The 26,832-nt window shown below is 45.5% G+C and overlaps 1 protein-coding gene across 5 annotated transcripts in view; it reads left to right on the top strand.

Moving 5' to 3' along the window:
* LOC138744343 (zinc finger matrin-type protein 4) overlaps positions 1-26,832 on the top strand; it is a 196,231-nt gene that overhangs the window by 59,282 nt on the left and 110,117 nt on the right. For 4 of the 5 annotated variants that reach the window (XM_069900326.1, XM_069900324.1, XM_069900325.1 and 1 more), the window contains 2 exons: positions 22,568-22,727; positions 25,513-25,737. In XM_069900326.1, coding sequence (XP_069756427.1) covers positions 22,568-22,727; positions 25,513-25,737 — 385 coding nt within the window. Of the gene's footprint in view, positions 1-22,567; positions 22,728-25,505; positions 25,738-26,832 lie in introns of all 5 variants that reach the window. The other variant, XM_069900327.1, reaches the window with a different exon arrangement.

The raw sequence follows: 26,832 nt of genomic DNA, 5'->3' as shown, positions 1-26,832 counted from the left end.
CAGCCTTCCAGACCTCTGGGGGGATTCCATCCATACCTGCTGCTTTGACACTTTTCAGTTGTTCAATTGCCTTACATGTCTCTTCCCGGGTAAGGACCTCATCCAGCTCTAGCCTCAAGGGTTTTTGAGGGAGCTGGAGCAGGGCGGATTCTTGGACTGAGCCGTTGGCACTGAAAAGGGATTGGAAGTGTTCTGACCATCGATTGAGGATGGAGATCTTGTCACTGAGGAGGACTTCGCCGTCTGAGCTGCGCAGCGGGCTTTGGACTTGGGGTGAGGGGCCGTACACCGCCTTTAGTGTCTCATAAAAACCCCTGAAGTCGCCAATGTCGGCGCTAAGCTGGGTTCGTTTGGCGAGGCTAGTCCACCACTCATTTTGGATCTCCCGGAGTTTGTGCTGAAGGTGGCTACATGCAAGACGGAAGGCTTGTTTTTTATCTGGCTAGGAAGGCTTTGCAAGGTGAGCCTGGTGGACAGCTCACTTCTTTGCCAGCAGCTCTTGGATTCCTGGTTGTTTTCATCAAACCAGTCCTTGTTTTTCCTGGAGGAGAAGCCCAGTACCTCTTCAGTGGATTGCAGTATGGCCGTTTTCAGCTGATCCCAGAGGGTTTCAGAAGACGTGTCCGTGAGGCAGTTTGCATCCTCGAGCTTTGCTTGGAGGTTTGCCTGGAAGTTTCCTCTCACTACGTCTGACTGCAAGTTTCCAACATTGAACCTCTTTCTGGGCGCTCCACGGTTCTTGAACTTTGGCTTGAAGTGAAGGTTGAGCTTGTAGCGAACAAGCTGGTGGTCAGTGTGGCATGAGCTTTTCTGCTGGGACCAAGGAAAGCTGCCTCAGGACCTTCGTGATGCCATCATCATCAGCCTGGACAAAAACAAAGGCGAGAAATCAGACTGCTCAAACTACAGGGGAATCACGCTGCTCTCCGTTGCAGGCAAAATCTTCACTAGGATTCTCCTTAATAGACTAATACCTAGTGTCGCCGAAAATGTCCTCCCAGAATCACAGTGTGGCTTTCGCGCAAACAGAGGAACTACTGACATGGTCTTTGCCCTCAGACAGCTCCAAGAAAAGTGCAGAGAACAAAACAAAGGACTCTACATCACCTTTGTTGACCTCACCAAAACCTTTGACACTGTGAGCAGGAGAGGGCTTTGGCAAATACTAGAGTGCCTCGGATGCCCCCCCCAAGTTCCTCAACATGGTTATCCAACTGCACGAAAACCAACAAGGTCGGGTCAGATACAGTAATGAGCTCTCCGAACCCTTCTCCATTGACAACAGCGTGAAGTAAGGCTGCGTTCTCGCACCAACCCTCTTTACTATCTTCTTCAGCATGATGCTGAAACAAGCCAATAAAGACCTCAACAATGAAGATGGTGTTTACATCCAGTATCGCACGGATGGCAGTCTCTTCAATCTGAGGCGCCTGCAAGCTCACACCAAGATAAAAGAGCTACCTGTCTGTGAACTACTCTTTGGAGACGATGCTGCTTTAGTTGCCCATTCAGAGCCAGCTCTCCAGCGCAAGACATCCTGTTTTGCGGAAACTGCCAAAATGTTTGGCCTGGAAGTCAGCCTGAAGAAAACTGAGGTCCTCCATCAGCCAGCTCCCCACCATGACCACCAGCCCCCCCACATCTCCATCGGGCACACTAAACTCAAAACGGTCAACCAGTTTACCTACCTCGGCTTCACCATTTCATCTGATGCAAGGATGGACAAAGAGATAAACAACAGACTCGCCAAGGCAAATAGCGCCTTTGGAAGACTACACAAAAGAGACTGGAAAAACAACCACCTGAAGAAACACACAAAGATCAGCGTGTACAGAGCCGTTGTCATACCCACGCTTCTGTTCGGCTCGGTATCATGGGTCCTCTACCGGCATCACCTATGGCTCCTAGAACGCTTCCATCAGCACTGTCTCTGCTCCATCCTCAACATTCATTGGAATTACTTCATCACCAACATCGAAGTACTCAAGCTGGCAGAGTCCGCAAGCATTGAATCCATGCTGCTGAAGACCCAACTGAGCTGGGTGGGTCACGTCTCCAGAATGGAGGACCATCACCTTCCCAAGATTGTGTTCTATGGCGAGCTCTCCACTGGCCACCGAGACAGAGGTGCACCAAAGAAGAGGTACAAGGACTGCTTAAAGAAATCTCTTGGTGCCTGCCACATTGACCACCGCCAGTGGGCTGATCTCGCCTCCAACCGTGCATCTTGGCGCCTCACAGTTCGGCGGGCAGCGACCTCCTTTGAAGAAGACTGCAGAGCCCACTTCACTGACAAAAGACAAGGGAGGAAAAACCCAACACCCAACCCCAACCCACCAATTTTCCCTTGCAACCGCTGCAACCGTGCCTGCCTGTCCCGCATCGGACTTGTCACCAACAAGCCTGCTGCAGACGTGGACATACCCCTCCATAAATCTTCATCCACGAAGCCAAGCCAAAGACATTTATAAAATAAATAAATATTGCTTAATAAATAGTAGAGTGACGGAGGGTTTGTATGAGCAGTTCATTCAGTCATTCAACAGTCTCATTGCCCTTGGGGAAGAAGCTATATCTCAGCCTGATGGTTCTTGTTCAGATTCTCCTGTATCTCTTTCCCGAAGGGAGCAGCTCAAAGATGCGGTGTGTGGGGTGGAAAGGGTTCTCAATTATTTTGTCAAACAATGAACCCCATAGATCAGGTCAATAGGCAGAAGGGAGAAAGTCTCCAGTAATCCACTCTGTCGTTCTTATGGTCCTGTAGATTGACCTCTGGTCCAATGCTCTTTAGCAACTGGGATTTATTGATAATGACAGGTTCAGGAAGGAAAGGAATGGGATGCATTGGGGTGGGGTGGGGGAAGGATACAGTTTTGGTTGATGAACAATTCAGTGATTAGCGGCAGAAATGTAACCTTTTGGGAAAGAGTGCAGATGAGGACATGTCTACCAGGAAGTTGCTCTCCAAGCCACACAATAAAATCCTGGAACTCCACAAGCATGGGACATATACTCTTGTCTCAATGGTTCGAGAAGGCAGCTCCCCACCACCTTCCCAAGGGCAATTGGGGATGGGGATATAGGTTCTGACAGAGAAGTCCCCGTCCCTCAAATGAATAGAGGAAAAGTAAGAGGGAAATTGCTTTCCAAGTAATGTGGAATAGTCATGATGTGGAATTCGCTGCCAGAGATGGCTTCGGAATGAAGACACTGTCAATCAGTGGCTTCAGGAAGGAAATGGACTGGCATTCGAGAGAGAATCTTGTGGGATTGGAGGGATAGAATCATTCCATTCATAGTTAATGGGCAAATGGTCTCCTATGTTGCCATGATGCTGTTGGAAATGAAGCAAAAAATTCACTCACAGCAACTCTTTCCCCCCCCCCCCCAGGTAATCTGTGCATTGGGCACGGACATAACCTGTGACTTAACAAGTGAGATAACCAGTCTTTGCAGTGGCCACGGACACTCTCCCCCATATCCCGCTCCCCCCCTCCCCACGGACGCTCTCCCCATCACCCGCTCTCCCATATCACCCACACTCCCCACAATCTCCCCAAGGACCCTCTCTCCATCATAGTCATTCCCCATAGACCCTCTCCCCCATCACCCATTCTCCCCCACGGATGCTCTCCCCCATCACCCACTCTCCCCATGGATGCTCTCCCCATCACCCAAACTCCCCACAATCTCCCCAAGGACCCTATCTCCATCACAGTCACTCCCCACAGACACTCTCCCCATCACCCATTCTCTGAATCCCTTTCACAACTGAAACCTCCTGAGTGAGCAACATTTTCATTGGGTGAATCCAGGGAAAAGCATAAAGTTTTGAACAGCTGTGATCAGCCCAAGGTATGAATTTCTTCCTCATCTCGTCACTGTTCTCCCCGGAAGGAGAATATAGTTGCCTGTCTTGCCGGATTATCTTCAATTTCACTTAGCTTGAAACCGATATACGGAGATCCTCACAATGTGACAATCTCAGGCAGAGCTGCCAAAATAATCTCTCTGCGTATTGAAAATGAGTCATCCCACCCCTGAAAATAGATGCACCATCTATTTTGTGAGAGATTTCACTTGGTGAATTGGTTTATGTCTGAGCTGAGGCTCCTTTTGTAACATGGAGGAGACTGGCCTTGTACAGAGCACAAGAAATGGGGTTTTACTGAATTAGAAGTGAAGCCTCCCTCGAAAATTCCTCTGCTTTTGTCCCAGTGGACATGTGTGATTGATTCTCCCAAAGCCCAAGGGCTGGTGAGGTCAGTGATGGTATTGAGCTTAATGGGCAGTGAAATGCTGTACAACCTAATGTATTGCTCACAATGACCATCCAAGAGGCAAATTTCTACAGAGGGTGTGGTGGAAAGTGTGCAGACCAGATGCATCACAGTCTGGTATAGAGACATCTATGCCCCCGAGCGTAAACCCTTAGTAGTGGACACAACCCAGAACATTACAGGTAAAATCCTCCCCACCATCGAGAATATCCATGGGAAACGTTGCCGTTGGAGAGCAGCAGCAATCATCAAGGATCCAGACCACCCAACACATGCTCTGTACTCGCTATTACCATCAGGAAAGAGATTTAAATACCACAAGACACGCACCATAAGACTCGCACCACCAGGTTCAGGAACAGCTGCTACCCCTCCACCATCAGACTCCTCAACAATAAACTCAATCAGGGACTCATTTAAGAACTCTCACTTTTGCACTTTATTTTTTAAATTTTCTCCTTTCTGAATTGCAGTCAGTTTGTTTATTTGTTTACATATATATGCTGTGTACATTTTTTTTTGCACTGCCAATAAGTGATAATTCAGTCTCGCCTGCAAGAAAAAGAATCTCAGGGTTGTATGTGATGTCACATATAATCTGACAAAAAAATCTGTAATCATATTCATGAAATAATATTTATTTGTATAGATAAAATACTTGTCCTGTATATGTATTGTTTGTCTGGTTGTATGTCTGCGTGTTTTACGCAGATCCAGATGATGTTGTTTTGTCGGGTTGCAGTTGTACAATCAGATGACAATAAACTTGATTTGACTAACCTGGTTTGGGACTGAACATTTTATAAAAGAGGACCTCTCAGCCCTCCCATGGGGGTGGGAGAGGAGTCCAGATTGACCTTGCCCAACATGTATCTGCAGTCACTGCTGTGAGAACTAGACACAGGTAATCTGGTTGTTTTGGACCTGGTGATGGAAGAGCATTAGTATCAGGTATGGTGGTGGGTCATTCAGCCCCATGAACCTATTCTGCCCTTCATCGTGTCCGTGGCTTAACTTCTCTTCTATTTTATCTATTTCCATTCAGGGTGTATGGGCTTCCCAGCGTTTACTTGTCTTCCAGACCCCACCCCGCACCCCAGCTTCCTTGGGCAGTTTGGGGTGAGCTGCCTTCTTGAACCACTCAAAGCGTGGATATACCCACAAGGGCAAGGCATTCCAAGGTCTTGACCCAGTGAAGGGGAAGGAACGAAGATACATTTCCAAGTCAGTATGGCATGTGATTTGGAGGGCAATTTCCAGGTGGGAAAAATCACCTATGGTTTTGTTCCCCTTGTCCTTCTAGCTGGTAGAGGTGATAAGTGGGAAGGTGCTGTCCAAGAAGACTTGAGTATTGTTGCGGTGCAACCTGTAGATGGAACAATACATACCTTAATTCCCTTATACTCAGAAATGCATTCATCCTTGCTTTAAATGACCTCAAAGACACTTCCTTATTGATCCAAGATTTTTTTCCCCCCAATATAGACTTTATTTTTAAATTTTAATTTACAAGCCTTTTCACCCACATAAGCCCATCTACCCAATTATACCCAGTTGACCTACCCCCGGTACGTTTTGAAACCAAAGCACCTGGAGGAAACCCCCGCAGACACGGGGAGAACATACAAACTCCTTACAGACAGTGCCGGATTCAGATCCTGGTTGCTGGCGCTGTAACAGCATTGCATTAACCACCACACCAAACGTATTCACAATAAATTAATCGCAAAAGAAAAAGAATTAAAAGTCTCTTCCCAACCTTTAGTGTTGTATCTATACATTTCCGTCACTGTACATTGTTACATCCATTTCTATTTACACTATTGCCACCACTGTGGTACCTTGTCATCCCTCAGCATGTACTTCTGCAGCCTGGAAAGTCCCAGTCGGCAGCATCCCTGCACTGTCATCTCCGTGTGCTGAAAGACCAACTGGTTTCTGGCAGACCAAAGTGCATCTTTTGCCAACATGATGGTCTTCTAGCAGTTCTGGATGTCTGTCTCTGCACGCATCCCTGGTGATATTCCGGTTGGATAGGACCGATCTGACTGGGTGGGTTCAAAGGGGAACTGGATCAGACTTGCAAGGATAGAATTTGCAAGGCCAATGGAGAGAGGATGATGGAGTGGGATTAGGTATGGATCAGAAAGCAAAATGCTGCAGTTGCAATAAATCTGAAATAAAAACAGAGAATGTTGGAACACTCATTGGGTCAGGCAACATCTGTGGAGAGAAAAAAAAGTTAGCCTTTCAAGTTGACCCAAAAATATATGCAGTTAAAAACACATTTATATGACAAATTTGATCAATTCCAAAAATTATGCAAAATTGCAGCAAGTTGATGGAGAAACATTGAGGTGTGGGGGCCTGTGCCAAAGTTATGGTGCAGGATAGACACATTTCAGATGGGCCAAATACCCTCTTTCTATGTGCTGAAGAGCCTCAGGACCCAGAGGTGGTGAATCTACAGATGGCTGTGAAGGCCAAGTCATTAAGTAGCTTTAAGAAGGAGGTTGATAAGTTCTTGATTAGTAAGGGTGTCAAACACTATGGGGAGAAGACAGAAGAATTGGGTTGAAGGGAAGAAATCATCAGCCGTGATTCACATGAATTGATGGTCCGAATTCTGCTCCTCTCTCCTGTGCACTATCCTTAGCAAGTGTCAGATTAGCTGGGAAGTTCTTTGACTACAGTTCAAGTCAGGCTGTGAGATTGATCAAATCCAAGTTCAAGTCAAGTTTATTATTATCCTGTGAAACAGCGTCTCTCCAGACCATGGTGCACGCACAAAAACACTCAATACAGGGTACATAAAGATCACTTAAATAATTAAAATAAATGTAAATATTTGGGATGATTGTCATGGATATAAGATACTCTTCATCAATCTCACAGCCTTCAGTAAGAAGCTATTTCCCAGACTGGCAGTCCTGATTTTGATGCTCTTGTACCTCTTTCTTGATGGTAGTGGGTTGAAGACACAGTGAGCTGGGAGGAAGGGTCTTCTATAATTCCGTGGGCTCTATTTAGACAATGAACCCAGTAAATGTCATCTAGAGGAAAGGGAGACCCCAGTGATCTTCTCCTTGATGAAGGACTCAAGCCCAAAACATTGGTTATGTATCTTTGCTCTATAAAGTTCATTGACCTGCTGAGTTTCTCCAGCATTTACTTTTTACTTCAACCATGGTGTCTGCAAGATGTTCATGTTTTATTACTCTCAGTTATGCTCCTGCAAAATGTTGTTAGAATAGTGGCCGGTGCCTTACCTTTCTCAGCCTCTTTAGGAAGTGTAGGCATTGCTGTGCCTTCGTGACTGATGAGGGTCCAGGATAGGTCATCCCTCATACTCTTTGCACGCCAAGGAATTTTGTGCTCTCCTCTCTCTCAACATCCACAACTTTGCTTGTCTCTTAGTTCCTTGCCTGATTGGCCGGCTGGCCGACGATTGTCTAGGGCCGGGACTTTCACTGTCAGTGCCCACCAAGCAACGTCGCATGGACTCAAAGCGAGACTTCACACTGGTGAAACTATCTCACGGAACAAATGATGTGCAAGGGTTCACAAAGTATCTTAGTGGGGTGGAGCAGTTTGACAACCAGTTTTCAAAACAAAATAATTTCACTGCAATGCGGGAGAGAGGGATAATGAGCTCAAAGAGTATTTGAGTCCACAAGATGCCTTTGATGGAGACACAGAAATGATTTTCAGCTTTTGTGTCGGGGTATTTGAATTGTAAATTTCAGGCAATGTTTAAAATTTGAATGAAATTAAAGCTGGATTTAATGTGTGCCCTTTAAAAACAGCCGTTTCATAACCAATTAGAAACCCATCAATGTTCAGTTAACATACAAAAATAAAAGGCAAGTGGAATAAAGTGCACAAATTATGCAAATGTTTTAAATATATATTTATAAACATCATAAGCGTGCTGCTTAATTAAGCCATAGAGAGGGATGATGAAAAAAGGGTGGAAGAGGTGAGGATGTAGGTTTATAGATCCATCTCAAGATTCAAGATTCAATTTATTGTCATATCATAAAGATGGTGCAATATTACATGGAATTTTTTTTGACTGTTGCAAGACAAAGAGATTTTCCATCGGCAGAAATTGCCTGAAGTGCCTCTTACAATCAGAGAAAGAGAATCCAAAGAGAGTCCCCCCCAGGGTACCTTAGTGTCCGTGGATTCTCCTCTGGTGCTTCCACAGCTTCCACAGCCACAGAGTCCAGTCCAAACCATCAGCATCCAAAGCTCCAGATCTGAACCTCCGACACAATCAGGAGGATGCATCCCAGTTCTGATATCTAATATCCCTTCAGCCAGTCTCGAGCCACTCTCCAGCAGTCCATAGCTTGGTGTGAATCCCTCAACCTCAGTCGCCAGCAGCCCACAGCCTGCGTGGGTTCCTTACCTTGAGTCACCCACAGCGCACTGCCTGTGTGTTTCTTCAACTGCAGTACCCCTCACTGGTCCACTGCTGTGCTCATTGTCCCATGGGTCATCTCCTTCTCAAATGGGACTGTGTTCTCCCCAATTTCTGGTGCCCTGCACTAGTCCTCTGCCACCATCTTGAGCACAGACCTTGATGTTGGTGGAGTTTTGATCAGAGCTTGATTAGGGTAGACAATCATATGGCCACATTCCAGTCAACAATAAAGATATTCTCCACATTTGCTCCAAGTGAGGTATATGCCTGGGCTTCTTAAATCAAAAGGAAAATTAAGTCCCCAGGACTAGATAGGATCTACCCCAGGTTTCCACAAGAAGTAAGTAAAGAGATTGCTGGCAATGATATTTGACTCCTCCTTGGTCACAGGAGAGGTATTAGAGGATTGGAGAATGGAAAATGCAGTCCTTTTGTTTAAGAAAGGTAGTAGGAAGAATCCTAGGAATTACAGACCAGTGAATCTGACGTCAGTGGTTTTTAAACTATTGCAAGGATGCTTAGGGACAGTAAGGAAATTGATGAAGATTGGGCAGTGGATGTGGTGTCCATCAATTTTAGTAAAGCATTTGACAAGGTCCCTCATGGTAGGCTCATTCAGAAAGTCATGAGGCATGGGATCCTAGGAACATTGGCTGCTTGGATTTGGAATTGACTTGCCTGCAGAAGGCAGGGAAAGTGGTAATAAATGGAACATATTCTGCCTGGAGGTCAGGGACTAATAGTGTTCCATAGGGATGTGTTCTGGGACTTCCTTGTGATTCTTGTAAATTATTTGGATGAAGAAATGGAAGTGTAGGTCAAAAGGTTTGCAGATGACACAAAGGTTGAAGGTGTGGAAGATAGTGTAGAAGGTTGTTGTATAGACAGGATGCAGAGTTGGACAGAGAAGTGGCAGATGGAGTTTAATCCAGATAAGTGTGAGGTGATGCACTTTGGAAGGTCAATCTTGAAAGTGGAGTTAATGGTTAATGACAGGATTCTTAACAATGTGGAGGAACAGAGGGAACTTGGGGTCCAGGCTCATAATTCCTTCAAGGTTGCTGCACAAGTTGATTGGGTGGTTAAGAAAGCGTATCTTAGAGTGGCCTTCATTATTCAGGGGATTGTGATCAAGAGTCGTGAGATAATGTTGCAACTCAAAGATTTCTGGTAAGACCACCTTGGAGCATTGCATTCAGTTCTGGTCATCTCATTACAGGAAGGATGTAGATGCTTTAGAAAGGGTGCAGAGGAGATTTACCAGGATGCTGCTGGATTGGAGAGCAGGTCATATGAGGCAAGGTTAACAGAGCTAGGGCTTTTCTCTGTGACAAAGGATGAAAGGTGGCTTAATAAAGGTATAGATAGACAGCTGCTGAAGATCCAACTACGCTGGGTAGGTCACGTCTCCAGAATGGAGGACCATCGCCTTCCCAAGATCGTGTTATATGGCGAGCTCTCCACTGGCCACCGTGACAGAGGTGCACCAAAGAAGAGGTACAAGGACTGCCTAAAGAAATCTCTTGGTGCCTGCCACATTGACCACCACCAGTGGGCTGATATCGCCTCAAACCGTGCATCTTGGCGCCTCACAGTTTGGCGGGCAGCAACCTCCTTTGAAGAAGACCGCAGAGCCCACCTCACTGACAAAAGACAAAGGAGGAAAAACCCAACCCCAACCAACCAATTTTCCCCTGCAACCGCTGCAACCGTGTCTGCCTGTCCCGCATCGGACTTGTCAGCCACAAACGAGCCTGAGCTGACGTGGACGTTACCCCTCCATAAATCTTCGTCCGCGAAGCCAAGCCAAAGAAAGAAGATAGGTAGCCAGCACCTTTTTCCTGGGGCAACCATAACAGATACCAGAGGACATCTGTTTAAGGTGAGTGGAGTAAAGCTTAAGGGAGACATCAAGGTAGGTTTTTTTTTCATAGACAATGGTGGGTGCCTGGAATGCATTGCCAGGGGTGGTGATGTAGGCTGGTACAATAAGTGACTCAGAAAGGCACGTGGTTAGAAAAATCAAGGCTTATGCTTGTGAAATAGGAAAGGTTTAGATTGTTGTGGAGTAGGTTTACATAGGTTGGCACAACATCGTGGGTGGAAGGGCCTGTACTTTACTGGAATGTTCTCTGTTCTACAGGAAGGGGAGAAGCTTGATCCTATTCTGTCATTCAATGTGGCCATAACTGATCACTATCCTTGGCTCCATTTTCTCAAGAGTTACTGCTAACCAACAAAATCTGAACAAATGCAGAGAATTTGCATTAACCCACAATATCAAGCAACATCAAGTGAATGAAACAGCTTCATTTTGTACAGTGCTTTAAATATCACCATGAACAGTGCATTTGTTCTATCCACTGCAGTAGCCAGGATCTCCTGTTGGGTAGCCATTTTAATCCCTCTCCATTCCCGTTCCCACCCTGACATGCCTGCTGTACTGCCAGGTTCAGACCACTCACAAATTAGAAGAACTGTACTTTACATTCCATCTCGGCAGTCTCCAATTAGACAGCATCAGCTTCTCCAATTTCCTTGTATTTCATTCCTCCTTGCTTCCCCTGATCCCTCTGATTCCTCCTTCTCTTCTCTCTTCCCTCTTCCCCACCTTCTCAACCTGCCCATCACCCACCCCCTTCATGATCCATAGTGCACTGTCCCCTCCTATCAGAGCGCACCTCCATCAACCCTCTGCCTTGTACTCCTATCACCTCCTGGCTTCTTACACCCTGCCCGTTTACCCCCTCCCCACACACCTCCTTCTTCCTTCCTCCTTTATCTATCTATCACCTGTCAGCCTGTGCTCTTTCCCACCCTCCCACTTTTTGTTCAGATGTCTGCCTAATTTTTTGGCAGTCCTGAAGAAGTCCTCAGGCCAGAAACATTGTTCTTTCCAAGGATGGTATGTTTCTCCAGCACCGTTTGTTATGCACTTGATCCCAAGAACTGCAGACTCCTCGATTACCTACAATCTAGGGGGTTAAGAACTTCAAACTCCTGGGTGTTGAAATCTCTGAGGATCTTTCCTAGGGTCTCCATGTCGATGGAATCATGAAGAAGGCTTGCCTGTGTGATTTTTGCTCATATCTTGAGAAGCTCAGGCCCGAAATATTGGTTAGATAGCTTTGCCTCTATGGACGCTGCATGACCTGCTGAGATTCCCAGCACTTTTATGTTTTATATATAATGTGTTTCATGAATATCACAAAGCATTTTTTATTATTTTCACTCACTTGAAAGCTGGTTTAAAAATGTACAGGAGAATTTGTATAAAATCAAATTTCCATAAATCATGTCATTCGAAGCCTTGGGAAGCCTGGTTGAATATTTTCATGTCCTGTATTTTGTATGAGCTTCTTTAATATTCCTGCACAGCTGTGGAAAGGAACACAGAGGGAATGTGTCTTTGTCATTTTCTACGTTTAGATTCTTGCATGATATATTGCTTCAGCACGTTCCTGAAATAAAGCACAATTGGCAGGTGCCGAGGGAGACCAGAGACAAGCCAGATTTTTGTGCTGCTATCAACAGTAGGGGCAGGAGTAGTGGCAGGACAAAAGAATGGCTTGTGTCCACCCAGGGATGCTGAGAGCTTAGCATGCTCAACCCATAATTCTTCCATAAAGGTGTACCATGGAGAGCATTCTGACTGGTGGCATCACTGTCTGGGATGGAGATGCCAATGCACAGGATAGGAAAGACTACAGAGGGTTGTGAACTTGGCCATGCCATCATGGGCATCAGTCTTCACTCCATTAAGGATATCTACAAGAGGTGATATCTTAAGAAAGCAGCCTCTATCCTCAAGGACCCTCACCACCCAGTCCATGCCCTCTTAACACGACTGCCATCAGGAAGGAAATGCAGGAGCCTGAAGATGAACACCCAGCGGTACAAGGACAGCTTCTTCCACTCCATCATCAGATTTCTGAATGGTCAATGAACCACATACATGATCTCACTTTCTCCTGTTTTGCACTAATTTATTTATTAATTAATTTAACTCAGCAGGTCACTAATGTAATATATAACAATATTTGTACTGGAATACTGCCATAAAACAATGAATTTTGTGACCTGTTTGTCTCAATTCAGATTCTGATTTCCCGCTTGGTTCAAGGGCAGTTTCTTTCCCACTGATATCAGCATAAACCCCAAAGCTCAGTCCCAACTGATCTCCCTCTGTAACTCGGTGCTTCCGTACCATGTATGAGGCATCTAACTGGATTCGCTTGCAGAGCACCTTCTATCGCTGTCTTTCCGATACATGTGACAATAAACTTGAACCACAGTGAAAGCGATGGCACCAGGGTGTTCAATGAACATGGTCAAAATTTGGGCACGGGGTTACAATTCTTTACAAATTCTTCCCAGGTCGGGGGTGGGGGAAGCGGCTATCTTTCTCTTTGTTTTCATTTATGGGTGTGAGTTTCCCCCCCCCCCCCCCCCCCCCCAAGGTCAGCATTCACTGTCCTTGAAAGACTGCGGTGAGCTGTCTTCTTAAACCGAGACAGACTGAGAAATGGTAGCAGGCAGAGCAGAATAGAGTCAACTCGATTATGGGGTCTGGAGTGACGCAGGCACACTGAGGAAGGACAGGCTATATTGTTGTATACGTTGTACTGAAATTCTTACTGGCTGTAGATGATCAAGTACTTGTAAAAAAGCACAACTGAACAAAAACAGCCACAATAGCACACTTAATGATTAATGTGAGCTTTGTGTAAATTGCTTGTTGATGGTCAGCACGAAATTGATAGGCCGAAGGACCTGCTGCCATGCTACATTTCCCTGCAGGAAACTTGTCTTCCAAAAGCCCTCGACCCATAACATTTACTGTCAATCTCTCTCCACAGAAGCTGAGTCATTGAACATCGAACGGTATAACACAGGAAAACGCCGTTTGCTTTTGCGTGTTTGCACCTAATATGAGGCTAAGATCAAACTAAAATCTCTGCTGCCTGCACATGATCCATTATCCCTCCGCATCTGTCTGGAAGCCTCTTAAACACCACTTTCATATCTGCTTCCACCACTACTTTTAGCATCCTGTTCCAGACACTCACTACTCTCTCTTAAAAATTTGCCGCACACACCTCCCTTAAACTCCCCCCTCACCTTGCAGGCATCCTCACTCCATTTGGAAACTCCGTTGTTTTACACCCAATGGTTTTATAATTATTAATGTCTTGTTTCTTGTGATGTAGCAAAGACACTTTAAATGTCTTGCATTAATATTACAGTGAGGTAGTGGACTGTTGTACATTATAGTGTGTTCGGTAGAACTCCATTAGATTGATTCAATTCATTTAATAAAGCTACAGCAATGTTTTCAGTTTATCAGTAATCTCCTTGATGATTTTGTCAACTTACAATAGAGCTTGCAGCAATTCATGAGGATTTAAACATGCTGAGAGCCTGTCCCTTGTTCTCATGGCAATGGTCTCACATCCACAGCACTGAGTGTTGAAATAAAGACACCAACTTGAGGGAATCACTGCAGTGAAACAATGAAACAGGCCTGGCCTGATGAAGGTGTGGGTGGGCTCCTCAAAACATATACTTTCCCCCAACCAAACTCAATGGGAATGTTGAGTGAGGGGGTAGGAAGGAGAACTAATGAACGTAAATGTGTCACAGGTGGAAAACACAAAAGTCTTCAGACAGTGTGATCGACATAAAAACAAGATGCTGGAGAAACTCAGCAGATCAAACAGTGTCCTTTATATAGCAAAGATAAACTCACATAACCAACATTTCGGGCTTGGGCCCTTCATCAAGGGATGAGGAAATTGTCAGTAGGCATCTGAACAAAATGGTGGGGGGAGCAGTGGGGAAGGAGCACAGTGCCACAAGTTGGAGGTAATAGGTGGATAAGGGAGGGAGGGCACACCAGAATACAAGGGGAGGGGGGATGGAGGAAAGAAAACAGGGGGATAGAGAAGAGAGGAGAACGGGGGGTGGGTTAGTAGAAACTGGAGAAGTCAATGTTAATGCCATCCGGTTGGAAAGTGCTCAGAAGGAAAATTAGGTGTTATTCCTCCAAAATAAGGGTGGTCTTGATTTGACAGTGCATGAGGCCATGGACAGACATGTCAGCATAGGAGTGGAGCACCTCTCCTCAACTTCACTTGTGTATCTGAGGGAGTGATCTCCATCTGGTACTCCCCTTGTGGCTTTCTCTGTGTTGGAGATACTAGACACACACTGCTTCGCTGAGCACCTTTGCTCTGTCCACATCAGTGACAGGGACCTCCCAGTGGCCAACCATTTCAATTTTTCCCCCACTCCCATGCTGACATGCTTGTCCTTGGCCTCAAGTACTGTCTCACCAAGACCACCTGTAAATTGGAGGAACAACACTTGATTTTCCATCTGGGACTCTCCAACCAAATGGCATTAACATTGATTTTTCCACTTTCTGTTAGCATACTCTACATTATCCCTCTCTCCCCATCTGTCTGTCTCCTTTGCTCCAGCTCTCTACCCCCTTCTTTCTCCCCTTGTTTCCTCGTGGCCTCTCCCTCCCTTATCCACCGATTACCTCCTGCCTGTGGGACTGTGCTTCCCCCCCCCCCCGACCATTTTGTTCAGACGCCTTCCTACATTTTGCTCATACCTTCATGAAGGGCTGAAGCCCGAAACATTATCTTTGCTATACAAAGTACACTGTTGGACCTGCTGAGTTTCTCCAGCATTGTGTTTTAACTGTGTCACAGACTCAGACCCCCTCAAAGAGCTTTACAGCCTGTAGCCTTTCCTCCCAGAGAGGCCCAGAGAGAAATAAAAAATAAACAAACTGAGCTAATGATATAGATGGTGTTACAAAGAGCATGTTGTAAAGAGAGCATTTGGCACATTGTCTTCATAAATCAAAGTATTGAGGCAGGAGTTGGGATGTTATGGTAAAGTTGTATAAGACATTGGTGAGGCCAAATTTGGAGCATTGTCTGCAGGTTTAGTCACCTAACTACAGGAAAGATATCAATAAGATCGAAAGAGGGCAGAGAACATTTACTAGGATGTTGCCAGGACTTAAGGAATTGAGTTACAGGAAAGGTTAAATTGGTTGGCTGGAGATGTGGAGAATGAGGGGAGATTTTCTAGAGGTGTACATAACATAAATGTAAACAGGCTTTTTCATCTGAGGTTGGGTGAGATCCAAATCAGTGAACATGGATTAATGATGAAAGGCAAAAAGTTTAAGGGGCAACTTGTTCACACAGAACGGTGAGAGTGTGGAACGAGCTGATAGCGGAGGTGGTGGATGTGGGCTAAATTTTGACATTTAAGAAAAGCTTGGAGAGATGTAAAGTTAAGAGGAGTATGGAAGGACATGAACGGGGTGCATGTCCATGGACAAGGCACAATAATAATTTGGCTCAATCTAGATAGGCCAAATGGCCTGTTTCTGTGCTATCATGTTCCTTGAGACTTTTTTCCTTTGAGGGTCAGACACTGAAGAGGGTCATAGTCATCATCTTTATCCCAGGGAAGTGAAGTCTAAAACTAGAGGGGATAGATTTTACTGTGAGAGGGGAGGATTTTAAAAAAGACCTGAGGGACACCTTCTTCACACAGAGGGTGTGGGTGTGTGAAATGAGCTCCTAGAGGAAGCGGGAACAACTAGGCGGCACAGTTAGCATAGTGGATAGTGCAATGCTGTTATGTAACCAGCCACGCAGGTTTGAATCCAGCACTGTATTTCAGGTGTTTGTGTGTTCTCCCTGTGTCTGCGTGGGTTTCCTCCGGTGCTCCAGTTTCGTTCCACCTTTCAAAATGGACGGGATGGGATTGTAGGTTAATTGGGTGTATTTGGGCGGCATTGGTTTGTGAGCCTGAAGGGTCTGTTAGTGTGCTGAATATCTAAATGTAAAAATTAAAAATTAAAATAAAAATTGTAAAAAGATATTTGGATAGGGTCAGGGGTTAAAGGATAATGGCAGAACATGGACAAATGGTCAGCATGGACAAGGTGAGTGGAAAAGTTCTGTGCAGCAGAACGGTACGGCTCTCAAGACAGTAAAATAAAGTTTTCTGAAGTTGTAGAGTTCCACATGGCCTCCTGCCCAGATGGAAGATGAGATGCTCTTGCCCAAGGTTGCTTTGGCTCTCATTGTAAAGTGTCATTAATTTTTTTTCTTTTGACCTTTTCTTTTCCCTGTTTGGGAGTGGAAGACCTGCTCAGCCTGACCCGCCAGGTACATCCTCTGCATTTTTCAAGTCCTCCATTTTTTTGGTCTCTGTCCTCACTCCCCAACCATTCCCATTTATTCACTGACCAGATCACCCCATTTGCTACTTCTCCGCGTTCACCTTGGTTTCCCCTATCAGGGACATCACCCCTCCTCACCTTGTATCCTTTTATCTCTGCCATAGTTCTAATTAAGGATATTCGACCTGAAAAGTTGAGTCCATTTTTCATCCACTAATGTTGCCTGATCTGCTGAGCATTTCCACCATTCTCTGTTTTTGTTTTAGATTAATTGAGTGTGAGGTTGTTGTTGGTGCACCATTGAGCCAAGTTTTCAATCTTCCTTCTGTACGCTGACTCATTGCCCCTTTTTATACAACCTTCTACCACGGTATTCATCAGCAAATTAGTAGATGGTGTTGCGTCGCGCTGAACCACACAGTCATGTGTAAAGTGAAGAGAGCAGGGGTCTAAGAACACAGCCCTGTGGCGCTCCGGTACTGATCAAGATTGTGGAGGAGATGGCATCTGCCGTAGATGTGCTACAATAGGCGAATTGGAACAGATCCTTGTCGCCATTCAGACAGGATCTCATATGCTTCAACACCAGCTTTTCAAAACACTTCATCACTGTTGGTGTGAGTGCCACTGGTCGATAATCATTTAGTCTTGGGCACTAGTAGGATTGACACCTGTTTGAAACAGGTGGGTATGTACCATGCCCTGCCAGAGATGTTGAAGATATCCATGAATACATTAGCCAAGTTAGTCAACACAGATTTTAGGTACTCCATCCGGACCAGAAGCTTTCCTCGGATTTACTCCCCTGAACGCAGCCTGCACAACATCCTCAGATAGAGTGAGGAAAGGATAAGCAGAGACATGGGAGTACGCAGGGATGGTTCTTCCTCGTCTTGTTAAAGTATAGAAATAAACATGAAAGTAAAATGTACAGCAATTTATTGATTAATGAACTTTATCACTGGAACACAACATTGACCCTTCTGAGTACATCTGTTGGATTTAAAATGCTATTTATCAGTATTACAGACAACCCATTCAGAAATAGCCATACTGATTTTGGTCTAGTTAGTTGATGTCTGTTTATTTGTCTCACTAAACCTGGTGCACTGAGTAGGGTTCTTTTGCAAGCAGTCTAACATGTCTATTCATCATTCACACTGCTGTACAAAGTTTAAGACCAAGAGCACCATTACAGAGTGCAGAATTGTAATGGAAAATTAAAAAACAATCCATTAGCACCAAGCAAGAGCAGGATGAGAGCAGAGCACTGTTGTGGGTTTATTCAGGAGACTAATGACTGCAGGGAAGAAACTGTCTTTTAGCCTGTTGGTGTGTGATTTCACACCCTTGAGCCTTTTCCCCGGTAGCAGGAGGGAGAAGAGCATGTGTCTGGGGTGTGATGGGAAGTGTGTCAGCTGCCTTCCCCAGGTATCAGGAGATTAGAAGGAATCTGAGGAGGGAAAGGAAGTTTGTGTGATGTTCTGAGCTTGCTCTGAGCTGCATTCACCCTCTTCTGCAGCTTCTCCAGATCTTGAGCAGAGCAGCTCCCATCCCACGCAGTGATGCACCCAGCAAGTCTGCACTCGATGATGCCCTGTGGAAGTTGTTGAGGGGAAGTTGGGGGGGGGGGGTGGTGGAGGGAAACATACTGAACTTCATTAGACTTCTGAGAAAGCGGTTGTGCTTTCTTGTTGTGGCCACTTTGTTGGTCCAGAAATTGTTTACTAGCAAGATCTTGAAGCTGTCGACACTTCATAACCATTGATGTGGACGGGGGTGTGGACTCCACCCCCTCTGTTGAAGTCAGTGATCACCTCCTTCATCTTATTGACATTGAGAGAGAGGTTGTTGTTTTGGCACCGTGCCATCAGATATTCAATCTCTGTAATGTATGCCATTGCCACTGTTCTGTTGGAAAGCAGGCCTTTTACAAACTGAACAGTGGTTATAAATTGAAATAATTGAAAATAGAGAAACCCAGCTCCTTTAGTGGCCTTTAAATCTAGGGTGATGGAATCATTGGGGTCTCGTCTCCTGCCTGAGCTCAGACCTGGCTTTTGAGCATTGCACTATGTCCCTACCCCTGTGACCACAAGAGATGTTCCACTTGCATCCACACATCCTCCCTCACCACCATTCGGGGCCCCAAACAATTCCTTTCTTTCTTTTCTTTTTATAATATTTTTTATTGAGTTTAACATATAAGCATAAATACACAATTGACAATTACAAAATAATTAATTATATACAAGTAACCACACACAAAAAAAGCCAATGAAAGAAAAAAGTAGATGAAACTACATCAATAACTGTTTATAAATACCTCAAAAACATTTAATTGAAATGATCTCTGCAACCATGTTAAACCCATTTGTTGAAATAACTTGTATAAAATAAAGAAAAAAATGAAAACCTAGAACTAAATCTAATCTATCCCCTCCCTCTAATCAAGGTTACCTTATAAATTTTTTTTTAAAATAAATAATGTGGAACCACTGGCAACCCCTGGAGAACAGGCACTGAATCACCAGAACATACAATAATTGGTAATTCTTCCAATTATAAAAAAATTCTAAGAATGGGCCCTACAATTTCATAAGTGAGGCTATGATTCACATGTGAGTCTTCAGGGTCATCTATCGCATCCAGTGCTCCCATTGTGGTCTCCTCTACATCAGTGCGACAGGACACAGACTGGGAGCTCCTTCACTCTATCTGCTGTAATAGCAGTGGCCAGCCATTTTAAATCCATTCCCACACCGACATGTCTGTCCATGGTCTCATCATCTGCTAAAACGTGAAGAAACAACACAGTATTCCGCCTAGGCACTATCCAATCAGATGGCATTAACATCTACCTCCAGTTTCCTTTGAGCCCCTCCCATGATTCTCTCTCTTTCCTTATCTGTCTGTCTCCTTTCTCCAGCTCCCCACCCCCTTTCATCTCCCCTGTCACCTCAGGTTTTTTTCTCTTCCATCCCCCCCATCAACCTCTTACCTGTTGGCCTGTGCTCCACCCTTGCCCCTTCCTCCCTCCTCTCTTCTCGTCCTCCCCCACTCTTTTTATTCAAGCATCTGCCTGCTCCTTACTCACACCTTGCTCACCTCCAGTCCATTGCTTCTGCAAATCTTTCCCTTCTGTCTATTTTAACTTTTACAATAACCATATAACCGTATAACCGTTTACAGCACGGTCTTTCCTTCAAGTGTATAGTTCAGAGAAGCTATTCTCTACACCCTTCCTTCTCTCTGCATTCCATGGCCAATCCCTGCCCCTCCACCAAATTACCTCTCCATACCTTGCTCTCTCACTTTCCTGAGTATCAACAATTTGAAAAGCTCAAGAGCTTTCTTCAGTTACTGGGAAAAGAAGAATTAAGCCAAGGACTTGCTTTGGCTTAAGGCACTTTCAGGTGGCCAAAATACCCGTTTATAAAGCCGCATATTATGCCAATATGAGGCTGTCAGGAGGCCAATTGAAAGTGCAGGAGGTGCCTGCGAGGCAAACTTTGTAACCCTTCTCCAGGAGGGATAATCGCCGGAGCACTGAGGTTCCCCCCTGCACATGAATGCAGCTTCCTGGAAGCAGCTGCTAAGAGAATGACAGTCAGCTGGCGAGTGCCTGACAGCTTTCCTCCCAACTGCCCCTGCTACCCGGCGTGGGACATCAGGGCAGGGGCAGCCGGCATGTGCTGTCAGCACAGGGACGTCCCCACACTGATACCACTGCCCCGCTCTCCCAGCAGCCTGACATGAGACCCCATACTGTGGGGTGGCCAGCACAGGCTGTCAGTGTGGGGCGCAAGACGTCCCCACACTAATACCGCTGCCCCACTCTCTCCCAACAGCCCGATATGAGTCTGGCCACAGTGGGGACTCATGTCAGGCTGTTGGGAAAGCTGGGCAGTGGTATCAGTGTGGGGATTCCCCACGCAGGACAACCCCACACTGATAGCCCATGCCGGCTGTCCCAGCTCTGATAGCCAGCCATTCCAAACCTGACAGCCCGAAGGGACAGGAGCCGGAGTACGCTCAGAGACACATCTGGTCCAGCTGTCCCTTCAGGTGGCCAGCGATCCACTTTTAGTGCTGCCACCTGAACGGCAATTCAAAGGGCCACTTCTGCTTCTGCAGGTGCGTTCTTGGTGGAGAATGCACCTGAAGAAGTCTTTAGAGTCACGCAGAGGCCAAACTGGGTGAAAATCTCCTCCGCTGAAGCTCGTCAGTGACCCAAATCAATTTCAGAACAACTCAATGGTTTCTCTATTCTCCTTCCTATATTTTTTCTCTTTCCTTGCTCTCTGTCCCTCTTCTTCTGTACCCCCTCTCTGCCCTCTCCATCTTTCTTCCCATTTCTCTTTCGCACATTTTCTCTCCCCCACCCCCACCCCCGCGTCTCCTCTCCTCCCATCCTGCTCTCATCTTATCATCTCTCTCTCCTCGCTTGCTGCAGCTACATAGGTGCATAAAACAAAAAAACGAACAATAAGTAGAAAGTAAATTACCACACAGGAATAAAAGATTTTTAAAAATTAAAAGAATAATTAGATAGAGTCAAGGAAACATAAAACAAGGGAAATGGCCCCTCAGCCTGCTAGTTGGCACCGAGTCTCCAGCACCAATGTAATCTTCACCAATCACACTTCAGTGGATTGTGTGTGAACAAATTGTTGGCCATCATAGCATGCTCATTTACCACTCTCTCAAAATCAAAACTGTCCTGAGCAATGAAGTGGAACAGCCAGTCAGGGATCAGAGAGGGTGAAGTCATCTTCCTTCCCTTCCTGTTATGGAAATCACCTGTCCACCATAGCCTTCTTTCTCTTTACTCACCCCACCCCCAACCCCGTAGAAATTTTAGGTCTTACTTGCTCTCGCCTTCCAATCCCTGGTCAGACTGTAGTGTGGGACCTTGTCAAAAGCCTCGGTATAATTTATGTAGATTAAAGCATAAGACATACAAGCAGGAATAAGCCATGCAACCCATTGAGTCAGTCCCGCCATTTCATCATGAGCTGATCCATTTTCCCACAAAGCCCCACTGCCCAGCCTTCTCCCCATAATGTTTCATGCCCTGGCTAATCAAGAACCTATCAATCTCTGCCTTAAATACACCCAATCACCTGGACTTATGGTGACACAAGCTACAAACCTGGGTCAAATGAACAAACAGCAGTCTAGGAAACCACAGAACATGACCAGGGCCAATGTGTTCCTTCAGATAGACCATGTAAAGCCATTTACCTCACCACTATTGGTGGAATCTTGCTGTGTGTTACCTAACTGCCTTTCCCTCAGTTTGGGGGTCAGTTTATGGATGTGGCAGTTGGCAGCTGATGAAGAGTTGGTTTGATAAGTGGTTAGCACAACACTACTGCCAGTGACCCGAATTCTGTCTGTAAGGAGTTTGTATGTTCTCTCTGTGTGTGCATGGGTTTCCTCCAGGTGCTCTGGTTTCTTCCCATGTTCCAAAGGTGTACAGGGGTTGGAGGTTAATGGGGTGGCACGGACTTATGGGCCAGGAAGGCTATTATCATTCTGTATTTCTAAAAAAAACCTCTCTCTCTCTTACTCTCTTTCTTCTGCTGCGCCCCCCCCCCCCCCCCCCATCTCTCTCCCTCTTTCTCTCCCTTCCAGGACAGTGATGATGGAGAGGTTGACAGGAACAAGTGCTGTACCCTGTGTAACATGTTCTTCACCTCCGCTATCGTCGCTCAGTCCCATTACCAGGGCAAAACGCACGCAAAGAGAATGAAGCTGGTGCTGGGGGAACCACTCGTACCTCCCAGGGTAACAGGTAAAGCCTCCTTAGGAGATTTCACTCTGCCTGTGGCTTCTCAAAGGCATGGTGTGATCGTTTTCACCAACCAATGGTCTGGTTTCATGAGGGATGCCCTTACCGGTCATTAGAGTTAATCTAAAGGTTCTTCAGGAGGAGGTGGCTAAGGGGCCCTGCCTTTTCAGAGACCCTCAGTGTCACAGTGGCTGACAGACGGTGGGTCAAGGAAAATCCTTTAGATGTCGGAAATCTGAAAGGAATAGATGGCAGAAACATTCCGCAGGAGAGGCAGCATCTGTGGAGAGGGAAGTGATGCCAGTGTTTCAAGTTGATGGTAATTCATCAGGACCAGAAGAGTATCTGGATAAGAAGGGTTTAGACCAGCCATTCTCAACCTTTTTTCTTGGCTATTTCCCCCTTAGGACTCAACATTTATGGGACCCCTTCCCTGTGAAATAGTCAAGTTTAGTTGGATTCTTCTGAGCTTCTCTCCTACCGATGACATAAAAAGATAAAAAGTCTGGGTCCCGGCGGGGGTGGGTGCTGTGTGGCCCCTGTTGAGATTTGGCTGGTTTAGAAAGATGAGGTCTATTAATGTGACTATTAAGATATAGGAATAGGCTATTCAGCCCATCATGTCTGTCCCATCAATCAATCACGAGCTGATCCATTTTCCAACTCAGCCCCACTGCCCAGACTTCTCCCCATAACCTTTGATGCCTGGCTAATTCCTTGAAGAAGAACTCAGGCCAAAATGTCGGCAATATCTCTTTGTCTCCTCTAGATGCTGAAAAGACCAGCTGAGTTCCTCCAGCATTTCAGTGTGTTTAGGACCTGTCAATCTCTGCCTCAAATACACCCAATGACTTGGCCTCTCCACAACCACCTATGGCAACAAATTCCACAGATTCACCACCCCTGGCTAAAGAAATTCCTTGGCATCTCTGTTCTAAGTGGCCACCCTTCAGTCCTGAAGTTGTGCCCCCTTGTCCTAGAACCAACCCAGGATGTGAACTTGGCGTGGTTGAGTTAAGCCAAAGGGTAATGTGTGTGACTCCATGACACTATATTTAGAGCCCACCATTTCAGGCAAAAGGATCTGGGAACAGAAAAGATCATTTGTACGCATGGCCATCTAATTGCAAGATCTCTGCACCAGTGCACAAGGGGTTAATTTGCTCAAGGACCTTTTTAAATTAGAAGGACATAATCCATAATAATCAAAATTGAGCAACCTCTGGGAAATCAAAACAGGATCCAGTGCTGCGAACACTCCGCGGATTATTAACAACTTGTTAATTACAATGTTTTGAAATTATATCAGACATTTCTTATTAAGTGCTTCACAATCTGTGTGTGAATAACTGTTGCTGCAGTTATTGAATTCCTAAAGCACTGTCCTTCTCAATGATTTTGATCAGTATTTGCCATATCTTGGTCTTGAGCTAATTTAGGTCTCCAATCAAACTCCTTGGGTAGTGTCTCAATCTGAACTAGACCAATCACAACCATTAATGTGGAAATGTGTGAGGTCATGGACTTTAATGTGGAAGATTAAGGTCAAGATTCAAGATTCAATTTATTGTCATGTAATTAAAACCAATGTCATATTACATGAAATTGCCTTTTGTCTGCTGTAAGGCAGACAGATTCGCCATCGGCAGAAATTGCTCTTATAGCCTGAGAAAGAGAAGCTGAAAGAAAGTCACCCCAGAGTCACCAAGTGTCTGCATTTGCTTCCAGTGCTCCTGCAGCCTCCACAGCCACACAGAGTCCAATCCAAACCATCAGCAGCCCGAGCTCCAGATCCTGAACTTTCAACAAGATCAGGAACCCTTCAGCGCCCTCGACACCCTCTTGCATTCTGTTTCCAATACCTGGTACCACTTCAGCCAGTTATGGACTTTAATGTGGAATTGTGTGAGATCATGGACCTTGATCAGAGATGTGGTTAGCGTAGCAGTTACCACGACGCTATTGCAGCGCCAGCGACACAGGTTCAAATCCAGTGCTGTCTATTAGGGGTTTGTACATTTTCCCCTTATCTGTGTGGGTTTCCTCCAGGTTCTCCGGTTTCCCCCAACCACCAAATCGAACCAGGGGTTGTAGGTTAATTGGGGTGTTTGGGTGGCATGGTCTTGTGGACCGGAAGGGCTGTATGTCTAAAGATTTACCTCCAATTATGAGAGGCATAGATATGGTAGATAGGCAAAATCTTTAGCCCATGGTATTTTTTTGTTATGTTTAACTCACTCCCAGAGGAGATGTTGGAATCAGCCACTATATTTCAGCAAACTCCTACTCACTTTCCCACCTCACTGTAAGGATCTAAGACACAGATAGAGATGGTGGAGGGTGGTACAACTGATACATACACAAGACTCTTCGATAGGTTAAATCACCATTGTAATCTCGCCTAAGTGTGTGGGTGAGGGATAAGAGGAGTTGAGGGAAACATAGGGAGGAACTGAAATAGCGTACACGAGTGGTCAAGAGTCAATACGGACTTGATGGGCTGATCAGCTTGCTTCCCTGCAGTAAGAATTTGAGTTTAATGTACATTGTACAACATATATGACAATAAACTCATCATTATTAGATAATTGCCTGTGGGATTACTCCCGCATTTCGACCAATGTACCTCACAGGAAGATATCAGACCAGGAATTTGGTCTTCCAACATTGTTTTCCTTGGCCTAAATGCCACCATAGACTGATTATGGCCTATTTCCATCTCCTCCAGCCAATGTTTTCTTTCCTTCAAACATGATTTTTACCCTGCAATTATTATTTTATATCCCAGAGTCCTCTCCTGATTCGCTGCCTCCTGCCACACCAATATTTCCTGATTTGGGTCCCGTCATGGACAACAGTGACTCGGGCAAGTTTTGTCGGCTCTGCAGCGCCTGGTTTAACAACCCGATGATGGCTCAGCAGCACTACGAGGGCAAGAAACACAAGAAAAATGCAGCCCGGGCGAGGCTCCTGCAGCAGCTGGGTGAAACGCTGGACTCGGAGGCTCTCAGAGGTATGTCGTCCTCCTCCTCAATGCTATCCAGCTTCCTCCAGAGCATCCAGGGTATCTTCTCCCTCTCTCTCTTTCTCACCCTCCCTCCCTTTCCCTCCCTCTCCCTCTCTCTTACGCTTTCTTTTCCTCTTTCTCTCCCCTTCTCCTCATCTCTCTCACTCTCTCCCCATCTTTCTCTTTCCCTTCTCTATCCCCCTCTCCCTCTCCCTTGTCTCTCTTTTTCTCTTTCTCTATCCAACCTCTTGCCTCACTCATTCCTTCCCCTCTCTCATTCATTTACTCTCTATTTCATTCTCATTCATTTGCTCATTCCCTCTCACTCTCCCCTCTCTTTTCTTAATACTCTCCCATTCTGACTCACCTCATTATTCATCTCTCACTTTCCACCCAAGTCTCTCTCCCTCATTTTCTCTCTCTCCCACTCCCTTGCTTTCTTTTTCCTACCTGCTGTTCCCCCTCCTACCCTCTCTCTCTCTCTCTCAACCCCACATTTTCTCTCTTTCTCTTTTTGTCTCGCTTAATCTCTTTCTCTCCTTCTGTCCTTCTCTCGACTTTCTCTCAATCTTTTTCCCATTCTCTTTCACTCTCTCAATCACTCTCACTCTTTCTCTCTTGCTTTTTGACCTTTCATCACCTCAGTTGTCAACGGTCACCATTACTCCAAGTACAAATCTGAGCAGGATTGCAAGTAACAGAATATTGCCCCAACTAATCTCCCAGTACTTCCTGATGCCACCCAAAGATCAAATCCCAGTGATCCTTTTGGCCATTTTGATGATCCTCTATATTGACTTCCAGTCTGATGCTTTGCAGCAACTGTCCCACATAATGATGCAGCCAGACTGGACACTCTCAATTGTGCTCCTGTACAAGATGAGGGTTAATAGCCTTGTCCTCCTCAACCTCCTTAGGCTGTGCCTTCCTGACTAGTGAGGAGGCCCTGTGGGTCCTGGATAGGTTGTCCTGTATCCTGTCACCTTGTGTCTCGTATAAATTAGTAAATTATAGTAATTCCAAAATATTTCTACCTGTTCATTTTAAAATATATTATACACACATACACACACACACACACACACACACACACACAAATGT

Source organism: Narcine bancroftii, chromosome 10, assembly GCF_036971445.1.
Source record: "Narcine bancroftii isolate sNarBan1 chromosome 10, sNarBan1.hap1, whole genome shotgun sequence".
Lineage (NCBI taxonomy): Eukaryota > Metazoa > Chordata > Chondrichthyes > Torpediniformes > Narcinidae > Narcine > Narcine bancroftii.
The sequence above is the reverse complement of the archived record's forward strand: the minus strand, read 5'-3'. Positions and strand labels throughout refer to the sequence as shown.